This window comes from Leucoraja erinacea, chromosome 29, assembly GCF_028641065.1.
Source record: "Leucoraja erinacea ecotype New England chromosome 29, Leri_hhj_1, whole genome shotgun sequence".
Lineage (NCBI taxonomy): Eukaryota > Metazoa > Chordata > Chondrichthyes > Rajiformes > Rajidae > Leucoraja > Leucoraja erinaceus.
Window position 1 is genome coordinate 23,865,549 of NC_073405.1, and position 16,874 is coordinate 23,882,422.

The 16,874-nt window shown below is 45.1% G+C and overlaps 1 protein-coding gene across 3 annotated transcripts in view; it reads left to right on the top strand.

Moving 5' to 3' along the window:
* Positions 1-16,874, top strand: part of LOC129711327 (mesoderm induction early response protein 2-like) — an 85,843-nt gene that overhangs the window by 20,213 nt on the left and 48,756 nt on the right. For all 3 annotated transcript variants that reach the window (XM_055658905.1, XM_055658906.1, XM_055658907.1), the window contains exon 2: positions 13,239-13,326. In XM_055658905.1, the coding sequence (XP_055514880.1) occupies positions 13,239-13,326 (88 nt within the window). The remainder of the gene's footprint in view (positions 1-13,238; positions 13,327-16,874) is intronic.

The following is a 16,874-nucleotide window of genomic DNA, read 5'->3' on the forward strand; positions in this document are numbered from 1 at the left end:
AGACCCCATATTACACTTGGAATTCAGCTCCTTTATCCAATTTTACTCTGAGGCTGTGATGAATTCTGCAGTTGAGTGTGCCAGGCAGAATCCAATCAGCATTATTGTGCAGGGTATTATTGAGAAACCCTGCATCACAATACTGTCAATTATATTTCCCCTCATTTACTTGTTATTGGCAGTAGATTGAGTGTTTTTTGGCCAAATTGTCTTTGACATACTGGGCACCTTTCCATTCTGTTGGTCAGCTGCCATGGTAATGTAACGTCAAAGCTAATACTGGAATAAAATTCACGTGCTTCAGTTGGTCTTGTACCCAATTGTAAGGGTCCATCACTTTTTTTTGTATTGATTGTACTTGGCCATTTCTTGATAGTATGAATTGAATTCAATTGAATTAGTTAATGAATTGAGCTGCGTTATAGAAAGGACCTCGAAGAGTCCAATTGGGTACTTTAGTAGGAGGGCAAGATGGACCAAACTTTCATGAATTCCAAACTAAAGATGAATAAGGAGGCTTCAGGTTTGTTTTTGTTTCACTCGTGCCCATGTTGATATATTAATGGAGATACTTCATGTTCTTTACTTAACTATCCACCACCATTCACAAGCCTAAATAGCTGGTCATTATGAGCTTTGATCTGATCAGTTTGTTACGGTATCTGTGCTGATTGGAATATTCCACTTCAATTTAGCATGTACCCAATCTTGAGTTGGCACTTTACTTTGGGTTAAACCTGGTGCTGCTTGTGAAATGTCCCTTTACTGAACTGAACTATTGTTCCTTTGTAGGAGAAATGCCCAGTCATAAGTTGGCTGATTGTGATGAAATACAATTAGGTACCTGAAGACCCACAGCTTTTAACAAAGTTTAAGTTTTGTGTGTTCGAACTTAGTCGCAACCAGCATGGTTAGATTGTAACAGAACGCTATGGGGATATCCTTTATGCAAAGATAGAATTTGTTTTCCAGATGTCACTTCTGCGCTGTTATTATAGACTGATGCATTAGGAAAAGTTGGATTGGTGAGAAACAAGTGAACAGGTAATTTGTTTCCCCACGTCTTTACCATTGGTATGGTTTGGTCATACGCCTTTCTTGACTTGCCTAATTTCATCAGCAATTATATCATCTTAGCGCTCTTGCTAATAGACTTTGAGGTCCGCTGCATAGAGTACTGTGGCCCTCAGTAAGGAAGAGAATGGATTTAATGTAAGATGTTGAAGTTTTGTTCTTCATGATTAATACAAAATACAATTTTGTGGCGTTCTGAGTCAAAATGGGCACCCAGGTTCCACTCCTTCAATGCTACCTCTTGCAGAGTGGAGTATTGCTTGAACTATGTGATTCTGTCAACCTCTTGCCTGGACTAAACAAATTTAGGGAATTATTTATCTTGGGTGTTTGAGGAAAACCCTCTGGTCTTCTGCCAAATACATCTAATGCAGAGGTCAGTGTCAGGTGGTCCAGGGGTTACATCAAGCTGAGGGCTTCCTGGCAATGTTGTAGTGAACCCATGGGCATGTCAGCATGTTCCTTCATTTCATAGTTGTGCACTGCAGCAGAGAAGTAGGGGACATAATGAAGATCATATATGTGCAAGTGAATTAACAAAAAATATTTATTAATATTTTAGGCAGATGCTAAAATTATTATTGCTTCATTGTGTTTAAATTATTTGAAGTTGAAATTTAAAAAAAAAGGTTAATAATGAAATTATTGCAACTATTTCTGCGTGTCTGAGCTGACAGAAGGGCATCTGCAGGGGATCTGTTTGTATTGCCTAGCTGTTGCTTGCAACGGGTCCGCATTGAACGATCATTGCAGTGTGGCTGCAAAAGGTAAACAGCAATGGGCAACCAGTGTGAAGAAAAGCCGCTGAACTGGATCCTGCATCATCCAGCTCAATATCTTGCCGTAGCATTTTGATAAAAGTAATTTTCAGAAGACATTTACGTAAGTTACATTGCAGTGGGTCCGTGGTTACTAACTAAGCCAAATAAGGACGGCAGATTTCTATCATGGGGTTTTTATGACAGTTATTCACTTATCAATGCTGTCATTTTATTCTAGATTGTTTAATTAAGTGAATTTAAATTCTTCAGCTGCTATGGTGGGATTTGAACACGATTCCTCAATTGAGCCTATGCTTACTAAATCTGCAACTTAATCGCCACCCGCATGTTCCACAACCTTTAGGTATGTTATGGTCTGACATTGTTTAAATGAGCTGTGCTGCTTGCTATATGCTAATTGGAAGTAGGATCAGAAATCAGAATTTGGATGGAAACAAAGTGCTGGAGCAGCTCAGTGGGTCAGGCAGCACCTCTGGAGTAATGGAACAGGTGACGGCAGAGATTGGTGATGAAATTCACCACCTTTACTGTGGATCAGCACAGTGGGCAGTGGTAGAGTTGCTGCCTAATGCCCCTGTCCCACTTGGGAAACCTGAACGGAAACCTCTGGAGACTTTGCGCCCCACCCAAGGTTTCCGTGTGTGTTCCCGGAGGTTGCAGGTGGTTGCCGGAGGTTGTAGGTAGTGGAAGCAGGTAGGGAGACTGATTAAAAACCTCCGGGAACCGCACGGAAACCTTGGGTGTGGCGCAAAGTCTCCAGAGGTTTTCTTTCGGGTTTCCTAAGTGGGACAGGGGCATTACAGCACCAGGGCCCAGGTTCGATCCTGGCTATGGATGCGATCCTGGATATGGAGTTTGGACCACACGCTTTTTATGGGTGCTTCTATTTCCTCCCACACTCCAAAGATGTAGAGGTGTGTAATTTAATTGGCTTTAGTAAATTGTCCCCAGTGTGCAGGATAGTGCTAATGTTCAGAGTGATCGCTGGTCGGTGAGGACTCGGTGGGTTGAAGGACCTGTTCTTTCACGCTGTGTCTCTTAAGTCTAAAGACACTAGCATTTCGCTTCTTCTGAGTCTGAAAAAGGGTCTCGACTTGAAACATCACCCATTCCTTCTCTCCAGAGATGCTGCCTGCTCCACTGTTACTCCAGCTTTTTGTGTTTATATTCAGTGTAAACCAGCAACTCCAGTTCCTTCATACATGTTATATGCTTCTAACCTGAAACACGTTTTTTTTCTACAGTTTCACATTTACTTGAGGTTTTATGTTTCTGAGGTCCATAACTAAATCAGAACAAATCTTGGTAGGAACTAATTTTTCAGAACAGGTTTGACAGAATGGATATGTAACCTGCCTCTGTACATCATAGGTGGGCACAAAAAGCTGGAGTAACTCAGCGGGTCAGACAGCATCTTTGGATAAAAGGAAAAGTTGACCTTTCGGGTCAGGCATCATCTTCAGACACAGGTATAAACCAGCAACCGCAGTTCCTTCCTACACATTTTGTCTATATATCATAGGATCACTTTACTGGCAATCAGTGGATGCCCTGAGCCACAAAGTGTATGTTATTTGGGATCTGTGTGAATCAGTTATGCTACAAGGGTAGAATAATGTTTTTAACACTGTCGGTTAGCCATAGGATAAGTCATTTACTTTCATCTTGTAGCTGTATTTCATTCCGTGCACTGGAGCCTCATTCTTTGCTATAATTGTATTTGAGTTATAACATCATGTCATACGTGATAGGAGCAGAATTAGGACATTCGGCCCATCAAGTCTACTCCGCCATTCAATCGTGGCTGATCTATCTCTCCCTCCTAACCCTGTTCTCCTGCCTTCACCCCATAACACCTGACACCTGTTGAAGTTATTTCAATCTTGCTCAGTAAACCATAATTGAAGTCAGTTTTTGTGAAGATGGACACAAAATGCTGGACAGGCAGCATCTCTGGAGCGAAGGAATGGGTGACGTTTCGGGTCGCGAGCCTTCTTCAGACTGATGTCAGGGGAGAGGGAGATACATAGATAAGGAAACATAAGGTGTGAAAATAGGACAAAGGGAGATTAAGGAAAACGTAGAATAGAATAGATCATTGTTAGCTGGAAGTTGACTACAAAGCAAACAGAGACAGTACGACTGGTCGGAGAACTGGGAAGGGGGACAGATGGAGGCAGAGGAAAAGCAAGAGTTGAAGTTAGTGAAGTCAATGTTTATACCACTGGGGTGTATGCTGCCCAAGAGAAATATGAGGTGCTGTTCCTCCAATTTGCACTGGGCCTCACTGACAATGGTGGAGGCCCAGGTCAGTGTGGGAATTGGAGGGGGAGTTAAAGTGTTTAGCAAACGGGAGATCAGGTAGGTTTAGGCTGACTGAGCGGAGGTGTTGAGTGAAACGTTTGCCGAGCCTGCGGTTGGTCTTGCTGATATGTACCTGGAAGAGCGGATACACCTGGAAAGACTGTTTGGGTCCTTGGACAGAGTCGAGGGCGGAAGTATAAGGACATGTGTTGCATCACCTGCGGTTGCAGGAGAAAGTACCTGGGGTTGGGGTAGTTTGGGAGGGAAGGGACGAGTTGACCAAGGAGTTGCGGAGGGAACGGTCTCTGCAGAAAGGGGTGGAGATGGGAAGATGTGCTAGTGGTAGGATCCAGTTAGAGGTGGCGAAAATGTCGGAGGATTACGTGCTGCATCTGAGGCCTGATGGGGTGGAAGGTGACTAGGGGGACTCTGTCGCTGTTACACCTGGGAGAAGCAAGAGCAGAGCTGTGGGATATCGAGGAGACCCTAGTGAGGGCCTCATCTATGATGGAGGAGGGGAACCCCCATTCCCTAAAGAATAAGTACCTCGGAAGTCCTGGTATGGAACACCATCTTGGGCGCATAGATGGAGGAATTGGGAGTAAGGGAGAGTCTTTGCTGGAAGCAGGGTGGGAAAAGGCTTGTAAATGTTCACAATGTTTTTGTGAATGTGGGTATGCAACAAATGCACCATCAGCCTGTGTTCATTTATGCACTTAACAAACACTTGAACAGCTGCAGCGGTTATTAGTTCGATTCCAAATTAATTTGTTTTGTGCCCCTTCAAACATGGTAAGAGTTATGACTATATAATCCTGTTGATTCCATGTTGCCCTGGAGAATGCTGGAACTGCAAATCCAATCTCCTTTAGAACCTTTTTAAAAAAATGCAAACTTCGAATGCACAGTAGTTGATTTCCCAGACATTTTGAAACTGGTCATTTAGATTTAGTTTAGACTACACTTTTCCTTGTATTGGGAGAGGGTTAATGTTAAAAATAGCCGATAAATATGGCTTATTGAAAGCATTATTAAAACGGCAGAATTAGGCCATTCGACCATTGAGTCGCCACAACTGCGGATGGTTTGACTGCCCCAACCGCGGGAGAGCAAGAGGAAGCAGATTGAACTTTATTGCCTTCCATCACAGTGAGGAATCCACTGTGGTGGATGTTTATGTTAATTTTTATGTGGTTATGTATTACCTCAATTGGGTACATGTGACAATTAACTGACCTTGAAACCTTGAGTCTGCTCAGCCATTTGATCATGGCTGATCTGTTTTCCCCTCATATCTGTGGATAGAAATGGGGAGGAATTGAGGTGGCGGCTACATTTGACAACCAAGAAGATTGTCGCTGACCTGAGCAATGAATTGAAGGTAGATAAAAATGCTAGAGAAACTCAGCGGGTGAGGCAGCATCTATGGAGTGAAGGAATAGGTGACGTTTTGGGTCGAGACCTTTGAGCAATGTATTGGGTCACTGGTAATGGTGAATGGACCTGTTGCTACTTGAGGTCAGAGCAACATTTTTTTTTTTGATAATCTCAAGTTTCTGGATGATGAGAGGCAAGCTTAAACAGCATTTGAATAGTCGAGAGGTAACAAAGGAATGCGTGGGGGTATCACAATAGTTGTGCTGAGATAGGTGTCATGATTCCTGAAAAGGTAGATGGTCTTGCTGGTTCATTTCTGGGTAAGACATCAAAATTGCGAATTATTTCCTCTTTGACTGTCAACCCGGGCTGTCTGCATAGTCCCTGCTCTGCTCTTGTTACACCCATGACAGTATGGCTAAGCACAGCTCCAATGCCATCCATAAATTCGCCTAAAGCACCACTGTGGATGGCTGAATCCCCGGTGGTGTGGAGTCAGTGTGCAAGAGAGATAGAGCACCTGGTTGAGTGGTGCCACAATGACCCCTCACTCATCATCGGCAAGGTCAAGGAACTGATCATTGACGTCAGAAATGGGTAGTCGGGAGACTGCACGCTAGTTTTTATTGGTGGTTTGGTGGTGGAGAGAGCAGCGTCATATTCATTGGGCATTAACATCTTGGGTGACTAGTCAGATATAGAAACAATCCCAAAGGTGTGCCAGGTCCTCCACCTTCTTAGAAGTCACAGAGATTTGGTATGTCTCCGAATATGCGGACAAACCTTTACAGATGTACTGTAGAAAGTATTTAAGAGGGAACTGCAGATGCTGGAGAATCGAAGGTTACACAAAAAAACTGGAGAAGCCCGTCTGAAGAAGGGTTTCGGCCCGAAACGTTGCCTATTTCCTTCGCTCCATAGATGGTGCTGCACCCGCTGAGTTTCTCCAGCTTTTTTGTGTAACCTACTGTAGAAAGTATCCTGACTGGTTGCATCATTGCCAGTAATGGCGATTCTAATACACAGGAACGTAAGAGGCTGAAAGTGTTGGTCTTAGCCCTAGACATCTTAGAAATGATTCAATGGCCTGGAGTAACTCAGTGGGTCATGGAACATCTTTGAAGAACATGGCTAGGTGAAGTTTCAGGTATGGACCCTCTCCAGGCACCCACCATCAAACCCATCTGAACAAGCTGCTGCCTCAGGAATGTGACATCTATCATCAAGGATCCTCACCAAGTCAAGTCAAGTTTATTTGTCACATACACATACGAGTTGTGCAGTGAAATGAAAGTGGCAATGCTCGCGGACTTTTGTGCAAAAGACAAACAACCAAACTACCAAACAAACTATAAACACAATCATAACACACAAATTCTTTTACATAATAAATAATGGAAGGAAAAATGTTCAGTAGCGTTAGTCCCTGGTGAGATAGGCGTTTACAGTCCGAATGGCCTCTGGGAAGAAACTCTTTCTCAACCTCTCCGTTCTCACCGTATGGCAACGGAGGCGTTTGCCTGACCGTAGCAGCTGGAACTGTCCGTTGCAGGGGGGAAGGGGTCTCTCATGATATTGTTGGCTCTGGAGTTGCACCTCCTGATGTATAGTTCCTGCAGGGGAGCAAGTGAAGTTCCCATAGTGCGTTCGGCCGAACGCACTACTCTCTGCAGAGCCTTCTTGTCCTTGGCAGAGCAATTCCCAAACCAGATGGTAATGTTCCCGGACAAAATGTTTTCCACTGCCGCTGCGTAGAAGCACTGGAGGATCCTCGGAGACGCTCTGAATTTCCTCAATTGCCTGAGGTGGTAAAGGCGCTGCCTTGCCTTACTCACGAGTGCTGAGGCGTGTGATGCCCATGTCATATCCTCGGAGATGTGGACTCCCAGATATTTAAAACAGTTCACCCTATCCACAGGATCCCCATTTATCCTCAATGGAGTGTACGTCCTCGGATGATGTGCTCTCCTAAAGTCCATGATCAGCTCCTTTGTTTTTTTGATGTCAAGAGGAGGCTGTTATCCTGGCACCAGAGTGCTAGACCAGCCACCTCCTCCCGGTAGGCCTTCTCGTTGTTGTCTGAGATCAGGCCCACCACCACAGTGTCATCAGCAAACTTAATTATTGAGTTGGAGCTGAACCTAGCCACACAGTCATGTGTATACAGGGAGTACAATAGGGGGCTGAGGACGCAACCCTGGGGCGATCCTGTGCTCAGGGTGAGGGACTTCGATGTATTCCCTCCCATCTTGACTACCTGGGGTCTGGCGGTGAGAAAGTCCAGGACCCAGGCACGCAGGGAGGTGTTGAGCCCCAATTCCATTAGCTTCCCGGCCAGTCTGGTGGGGACTATCGTGTTGAAGGCTGAACTGAAGTCTATGAACAGCATCCTCACGTAGCCCCCCTTCTGGCTGTCCAGATGGGAGAGAGCGGTGTGCAAGACCTGGGAGACCGCATCGTCCGTGGATCTGTTCGGACGGTATGCGAACTGCAACGGGTCCATGTTCCGAGGGAGGAAGGCGCAGATGTGTTTCTTCACCAGCCTCTCAAAGCATTTCATGACTACCGAGGCAAGGGCCACCGGACGGTAGTCATTCAGACAGGCTGGGGAGGCATTTTTTGGTACCGGTACAATGATGGGTTGTTTTAAGCAGGCAATGACCACGGACTTGTCCAGGGAGAGGTTGAATAATGTAGTGAGCACTGGAGCTAGCTGCGTAGCACAGGACTTGAGTACTCGCCCCGAGATGCCATCGGGGCCTGCAGCTTTTCTCGTGTTCACCCATGTCAGAGCCCTCCTCACGTCGTGCTCGGACAGCGAGAATGTGTGCACATTCCTGCCTTCAGCTTCGGTAGCCATCCCGCTGGCGGTATTGTCGATAGTCGGCAGACCTGGAGTGGTGTTGCCCCTCTTGAAACGAGCGTAAAAGGAGTTCAGGTCATCAGCTAGGGAGGTGCCGGCACTTGCGGATGAGGGAGGGGTGCTCCGGTAGTTGGTTACAATCCGTAGCCCCTGCCACAGGCTTCTGGTGTCCTGCTGCTCCATCTGTAACTCCATCTTGTCTCTGTACCTTCTCTTTTGCCCTTCTCTTTGCGTCCTTCACCATGCCCTCTTCTCACTGCTTCTGTCAGGTAGAAGATACTGAAGCCTGAAATCCCACACCACACTGTTCATGAACAGCTTCTTTCCAACAACATTCAGGTTCTTGGACCAACACTCTGGACTTTTGTTTTCTAATTATGTTTTTGTACTAATATATCTTTTTGCACAATATTTTAGAAGTTTGTTTGGAACTCATGAGAGGAATAGATTGGGTAGATGCACAGAGTCTCTTGCCCAGAGTAGGAGAATTGAGGAGAGGACATAGGTTCAAGGTGAAGGGAAAAATATTTAATAGGAATCCGAGGGGTAACCGTTTCGCACAGAGGGTGGTGGGTGTATGGAACAAACTGCCAGAGGAGGAAGGTACACAAAAAAGCTGGAGAAACTCAGCGGGTGCAGCAGCATCTATGGAGCGAAGGAAATGGGCAACGTTTCGGACCAAAACCCTTCTTCAGACTGTTAGGGGGTGGCGGGGAGAAGGAAGGAAAAATGAGGAGGAGGAGACAGCCCGAGGGCTAAGGAAGGGGAGGAGACAGCAAGGGCTAACAAAATTGGGAGAATTCAATGTTCAAGCCCGCAGGCTGCAGACTCCCCAAGCGGAATATGAGGTGCTGTTCCTCCAATTTCCGGTGTTGCTCGCTCTGGCCATGAAGGAGACCCAGGACAGAGAGGTCGGATTCGGAGTGGGAGGGGGAGTTGCAGTGCTGAGCCACCGGGAGGTCAGGTAGGTTCTTGCGGACCGAGCGGAGGTGTTCGGCGAAGCGATCGCCCAACCTCCGCTTAGTTTCACCGATGTAGATCAGCTGACATCTAGAGCAACGGATGCAGTAGATGAGATTGGAGGAGATACAGGTGAACCTCTGTCGCACCTGGAACGACTGCTTGGGTCCTTGAATGGAGTCGAGGGGGGAGGTAAAGGGACATGTGTTGCATTTCTTGCGGTTGCAACGGAAAGTGCCCTGGGAGGGGGTGGTACGGGAGGGAAGGGAAGAATTGACAAGGGAGTTGCGGAGGGAGCGGTCTTTGCGGAAGGCAGACATGGGGGGAGATGGGAAGATGTGGCTAGTGGTGGGGTCACGTTGGAGGTGGCGAAAATGACGGAGGATTATTTGTTGTATGTGACGGCTGGTGGGGTGAAAGGTGAGGACTAAGGGGACTCTGCCCTTGTTGCGAGTGCGGGGATGGGGAGAGAGAGCAATGTTGCGGGGTATAGAAGAGACCCTGGTGCGAACCTCATCTATGGTGGAGGAGGGGAACCCCTGTTCCCTGAAGAATGAGGACATTTCAGATGCCCTGGTGTGGAACGCCTCATCCTGGGAGCAGATGTGGCGTAGACGGAGGAATTGGGAGTAGGGGATGGAGTCCTTACAGGAAGCCTTGTCCAGAAAGAAGTTGCCTTGCCTAGCGATTGAACACCTCCGTTCCGCCTTGCCTAATTGGTCCCCCTCCGCCTAATTAAAGTTTTTCACATCGATGAAAAATGCCTAATTAAGAAAATGTTGAGATTCCTCTCCTGAAGGCCTAGGGACTTAAAGTTGAGTGCCTCAGTGTCCTAAGATAAGCGAGTTGGTCCTTCAGCCTAATTAAAGTTGCCTGAGTCTTCTATATAATTAAAATGTCTTTGAAAATCTTGAAATGCGACTTCCTGTTTGTGCGCTTTACCTTTGGTTTGGAAAAAAAAATTAAAGTACCTATGTACAGTTGCCTTGCTAATTAAAGTTGCCTTGCCTAATTAAAGTTGCCTTGCCTAATTAAAGTTAATCTTGACCACTTCCTGTGTGCGCTTTACATCGATTTTAGAAAAAACTACCATGTACGGCTGTGATCTTTGGCCATCTCAGTCCCCCTCCACTCATCAGGTGCCGAGAAGTTTTCCCATTGATGAAAAATAAAAGAGTTATTAGTGTTTTAAAAATGTTGAGATTCTCTCTCCTGTCACTAATGCCATGAAGGCCACTCCCTTTCTGGTGGGAGGGGGGATGGACTATAAAACCCAGAAGTGTGGGCTTGGCTCAGGCTCTGGAAGATGGAGGAGGGAGAGGTCACGACTCGTTGTCTTTAGTGGCCTTGCACCCTGCTTGGTATGAAACTGTACTTGAATTTAGTGGCCTTATACCCTGCTTGAAGTGGTAAGAAACTGCACTTGAATTTGGTGGCGTTGCACCCTGCTTGAAATGGAATACCGTGAGTCAACTGCCAGCCCACCATCCGTGAGTGAGTGAGCTGCCAGCACAACAGGCTTGAGTGACTCAGCCGCCAGCACAAGAATCCATTCGGCCCACAATGTCCACAGTAGCCCTCTGGAAACCAGTCCTTTCAGCCCACAACACGCATACTACTCCAGAAAGCCCCCCTCCACTGGCCACCAATATTGGAATTGATGGAGAGGTGGAATATTGCATTGGGGGACCAGCCCTTCTGTGTGATGCTGGGGCCCAACGGGTCCCACTTCGTCTAGTTAATTTTTTTTTTATTGCACTTGAGTCTATGTGCCCAGGCTGCTGCAAAGTTAGATTGTTCACCATACCTGCACCTCACTGTACTTGCGCATCTGCCAATTTGACTTGAATTACCGAGTTCTTTCTCAGACTTTTTATCAACAGAGTATAGAATTTATAACTTGGGAATGGAATTATACCAAAATTAATAGCTTGCTTTCACTCTAATTTCTTGGAAGAAACCTTTTGCAAAATGTGAAAATAAAAAACTAAAATATAAATTCCCGGAAATGCGTATTCTCCGGCAATGAAGACGCACCTGCATCGAAGACGCACCCCCATTTTGAGTTGCTAAATTGTGAAAAAAGGCTGGAGGGGCAGAATTTCTCACTCTCAAAAAAAAAACCCCAGTTACAATTCAATTTGCCCAAGGCTTCCAGATCTCCTCCATTCTGAATGACTGAATGGGTGGGAGGGGTGGAGGGTGACGGCAGGTGGGGAAAATGGGAGCGCTAAGAAACTAGGAAATTCAAACATAAGGATCAATAGTGCCAAAACGGGAGCAGCCACCAGGACCAGACGGCATCCCCGGGCCGGCAGAAGGCGATGAGGTGGCGGCCTGTTCTACTGTCGGTCCCACCGGCCGCTCGCAGCCACCCGAGCTACTTCCACTGTCCGGCCATAATGCAGTGGCTCTGCGCCCGGAGCGCCTCGGCAGCGGTGAGTTAGTTGCTGGCATGATCCCTGACCCCCTCCTTCTCAACGCTCCTGCCTGTGCTGACCACATGCTGTGAACAGAACTCTCCCCCCACCCCCAGCAGCACTCTCCTTTTACAGCCGCGTCCCACTTTACAGTCACTTCCCATCAGCTACCAGCAATGAGGGACAGACTTGGATATCCCTCAGTACAACAACATCTTTCTTGATGTTGCTGTAATGAGGGATAGCCAAGTCTATCTTTCTTGGCTAACAACCTAACCTTTGGACTCCAAGACGCAGGTACATTTTTGTGTCTTATTTTTGGGTAATAAATAGCGTCTTCATTGCTGGGAAATACGGCACTCAGCAGGTCAGGCCACGTTGATAGGAAGAGAAACAGTTTGCCTTGCAGGTTGAAAACCCTTCAGCCTTGGTCAAAACATGGGCTTTGAAAACATTAACTCTGTTTATCTTTCCACGGGTGCAACCTGACCTGAGTATTAACTACGTAAGCATTCTTTTTCATTTAACACACGTTGCAGCCAGTCTGACAACTCACAGGGATTGAAGGAGATGGTGCTGAGGTCGAACTGGGCGTTTACCGTACTTTTGCTCAGACACTTTTGCCAAGGCGCAACCTGTAGATAATGAAGGACCAAGCAACGTTCCTTGGGATTGCTAGTTGTGGGGCAACGAGAAAAGTGTTCTTTTTGTTGCCATTTTACAAGTTTAACAATGGGGTACGTGAATAATCCAGGCCAAATGCAAGGAGAAGATGCTTTTTATGGTTTGGGTATACCTTTGGTACATCAGGTTTTCAATTGGTCAGTGTTTTCACCACATTGAGGTGTATTTGTTTCCTCAACTCTCCTGATGATTGAGTTTTAATACTCATATGACTCGGCTATTAAATGTGGCGCCTTTTTTGTTGCAACTCTTGGCATATCTTATGTATGCAAAAGAAAGAATATCACTGACTTGTCACGCGACAATAAAGTGTCATTCATTCATTCATGTTCTTTTCCTCTAAGCATAAATGTATAGATATTTTAGTTTTAGAGACAGCATGGAAACTGGTCCTTTGTCTTATCGTGTCCACACCAGTCATTGATCACTCGTTCACACGTTCTATGTTATCCACTTCCTGCACACCAGGGGCAATTTAGAGGCCAACTCGCCTACAAACCCGCACATCTTTTTGGATGCGGGATGAAACCGGAGCACCAGGAGGAAACCCAAACGGCCACAGGGAGAACGTGCAAACTCTATGCAGACTTCACCCGTGGTCAGGATCGAAACTGGGTCTCTGGTGCTGTGAGGCAGCTGCTCCATCAGCTGCAGCATTGCACACCCTCCCCCTTCAATATGTGATGTACAATATCAGTGGGCAATAGGGTTCTAAAGAAAGCTAACATCTTGTGTTGTGACCAAAATTAATTGTTTTTCATTTTGTATTTTTAGGCCTCTGTTGGTAGACAGAGTCCTCGCGTGGTGTTATATCGAACACAGAATCTATGTTCCTTAGAAAACAGACTTCAGTCTGGAGGAGGTATAGTAAGCAAACTGTTTGTAAAATGCACTTTCTTTTTATCTTGAATATGTTCTTGTCTGGCAGCTTAGTAAATGAGTTTGCAAGTGCAAGACTTTTTTAAATGAATTATGAACATAAGGCATAGGAGCAGGAGTAGTGGGCCTTTGAGCCTGCACTACTATTCATCAAGAGCATCGCTGAATTTTACCCACTGTCTTTTGCAGCACTATCACCATATCCATTAAATTCCCTGAATATCCCAAAATCATATTGATTCATGTTTTGTATGAAGAGATCAATTGATCCAAACAGAGAATTTCAAAGGTTCATCTTCCTGTAAGTGAAGACATTTTTCCTTGCCTCTGATCTATATGCCCAACTCCTTGTACACCTACTGGGCTCTCTGGTCCTAAGATCTTTGGTCGAGGGAAACATCCTCCCTGCATCTAGCCTATCTTGCCCACTAATAATTTTTGTCGCTCCTGTTGGGGAATTTTGAGGGAAATCCTGGACAATTTTAGATATTGGTTCAAGCATTTTAGTATTGGAGATGGAGCTTAAGCAGAACAATTTCACTTTTTTTAAACAGTCTAAGGCAGCCTTTTTTTTCTGAGCATTTAAAATTCTTGGGGCCGAATTAGGCCATTCGGCCCATCAAGTCTTCTCTGCCATTCAATCTTTCCCTCTCAATCCTATTCTGCCTTTGCCCCATAACCCCTGACACTTGCTCATCAAGAATCTGTCAATCTTCACCTTAAAGGTATCCATTGACTTGACCTGTTCAAATGCAATCCACGGATTCACCACCCTCTGACTAAAGATGTTCCTTCTCGTCTCCTTTCTAATTGTACGTCCTTTTATTCTGAGGCCATGGCCTCTGGTCCAAGAGTCTCCCACTAGTGGAAACATCCTCTCCACAATCACTATCCAGGTCTTTCACTATTTTGTAAGTTTCAATGAGGTTCCCCCCCCTCCCCCTTCTAAACTCTAGCCAGCACAGGCCGAGTGCATTCAAACGCTCGTCATATGCTAACCCAATCAATCCTGGGACCATTCTCGTAAATCTCCTCCAACGCTAGCACACCCTCTTTCAGATATAGGGCCCAAAATTGCTCCAAATGCAGTCTGACGGCCTTATAAAGCCTCAGCATTACTTACCTGATTTTGTATTCTAACCCTCTCAAAATTGCATTTGCCTTCATTGCTACTGATTCTCCTTACAAATTAACTTTTTGGGAATTCTGCACCAGCACTCCCAAGTCCATTTGCACCTCTGATTTCTGAATTCTCACCCCATTTAGAAAATAGTCTACTCCTTTATTCCTGCTCCCAAAATGCATGACTCCACGCTTTGCTACGCTGTATTGCATCTGCCACTTCTCAGCCGGCCTATATTTTCCAGTCTTCTACCTCGCTCTCTTCTTGAACAGCGGAGTAATGTTTGCAATTTTCCAACTGTCTGCGACCATCCATGATTGATGAGATCACATCTAATACCTCCACTCTCTCTAAAGCAACCTTTCGAACACCTGCGGTCCAGGTGACTTATCCACTTTCAGACGTTTCACTTTCCCTTTAGTGATCGTCACTCCACTAACTTCCACCTACTGACACTCTTGAGTTTATGGCACATTGCTGGTGTATTCCATGGTGAAGACTGATGAAGAGAACATATATACAATTCATATGCCCTTTCTTTAATCCCCATAATCTATTCTCCAGCATAATGTTCCAGCGGTCCAACGTCCACTCTTGTGTATTTCTTACTCTTTATACATCTGAATAAACTTTTGTTATCCTCTTTTCTATTGTTGGCCAGCTTACTTTTGTGTTTCGTCTTTTCTCTCTGTATGCCTTTTTAATTACCTGTTGCTCTTTTAAAATCTTCCCAATCCTCCAGCTTCCCACTAATCTTTGCAATGTTATCTTTAATTAGTTAGTCAATAATATGTTTCTTTCGATCTGCTGCCCTGAATGGTATAGCCTTATACGAACACCTCTGAAAAACAATTTTTTGTGTGTTCAAACACAAAGTCTCTGTAATAAGAGAGTTTTTAGTACAAATAGAATTACATCTCCAACAATGCTTTTGCAGTTAATCATTCTTAGAGGGTCCGAGGTGTTGGGTGTTTTCTTTTAAAGTTGAAAATAAATTAACTGTTTTGAAAATGAGTGTTTTATATCAATTAGTTGTGATGTTTTGAATTACAGTGCCCTCCATAATGTTTGGGAAAAAGACCCATCGTTTATTTATTTGCCTTTGCACTCCACAATTTGAGATTTGTAATAGAAAAATTCAGATGTTGTTAAAGTCAGATTTTAATAAAGGCCATTTTTAATACATTTTGTTTTCACCATGTTGAAATTACAGCAGTGTTTATACATAGTCCCCCCATTTCAGGTCACCATAATGTTTGGGGCACAGCAATGTCATGTATAGGAAAGTAGTCATGTTTAGTATTTTTTTGCATGTCCTTTGCCTGCAATGACTGCTTGAAGTCTGCGATTTAGGGACAACACCAGTTGCTGGGTGTCTTCTCTGGTGATGCTCTGCCAGGCCTGTATTGCAGCCATCCTTAGCTTATGCTTGTTTTGGGGCCTAGTCCCCTTCTGTTTTCAGATGTTGTAATAAGGTGGACGAGTTGAATGTGCAGAAAGCTATTAATGACTATGATATAATTGGGATCATGGAGACATGGCTCCAGGGTGACCAAGGCTGGGAGCTGAACATCCAGGGATATTCAATATTCAGGAGGAATAGACAGAAAGGAAAAGGAGGTGGGGTAGCGTTGCTGGTTAGAGAGGAGATTAACGCAATAGATAGGAAGGACATTAGCTTGGAGGATGTGGAATCGATATGGGTAGAGCTGCGAAACACTAAGGGGCAGAAAACGCTAGTGGGAGTTGTGTACAGGCCACCTAACAGTAGTAGTGGAGTTGGGGATGGCATCAAACAGGAAATTAGAAATGCGTGCAACAACGGTAAAACAGTTATAATGGGTGACCAATCTACATATAGATTGGGTGAATCAAATTGGCAAGGGTGCTGAGGAAGAGGATTTCTTAGAATGTATGCGGGATAGTTTTCTAAACCAACATGTAGAGGAACCAACGAGAGAGCAGGCTATTCTAGACTGGGTATCGAGTAATGAGAAAGGGTTAGTTAGCAGTCTTGTTGTGCGTGGCTCCTTGGGCAAGAGTGACCATAATATGGTTGAGTTCTTCATTGGGATGGAGAGTGACATTATTAATTCAGAAACAGGGGTCCCGAACTTAAAGAAAAGTAACTTTGAGGGTATGAGATGTGAATTGGCCAGATAGACTGGCAATTGATTCTTAAAGGGTTGATGGTGGATATGCAATGGAAGGCATTTAAAGACTGCATGGATGAACTACAACAATTGTTCATCCCAGTTTGGCAAAATAATAAATCAGGGAAGGTAGTGCATCCGTGGATAACAAGGGAAATCAGGGATATTATTAAAACAAAAGATGAAGCATACAAATTAGCTAGAAAAAGCAGCCTACCAGAGGACTGGGAGAAATTCAGTCCAGCAGAGGATGAC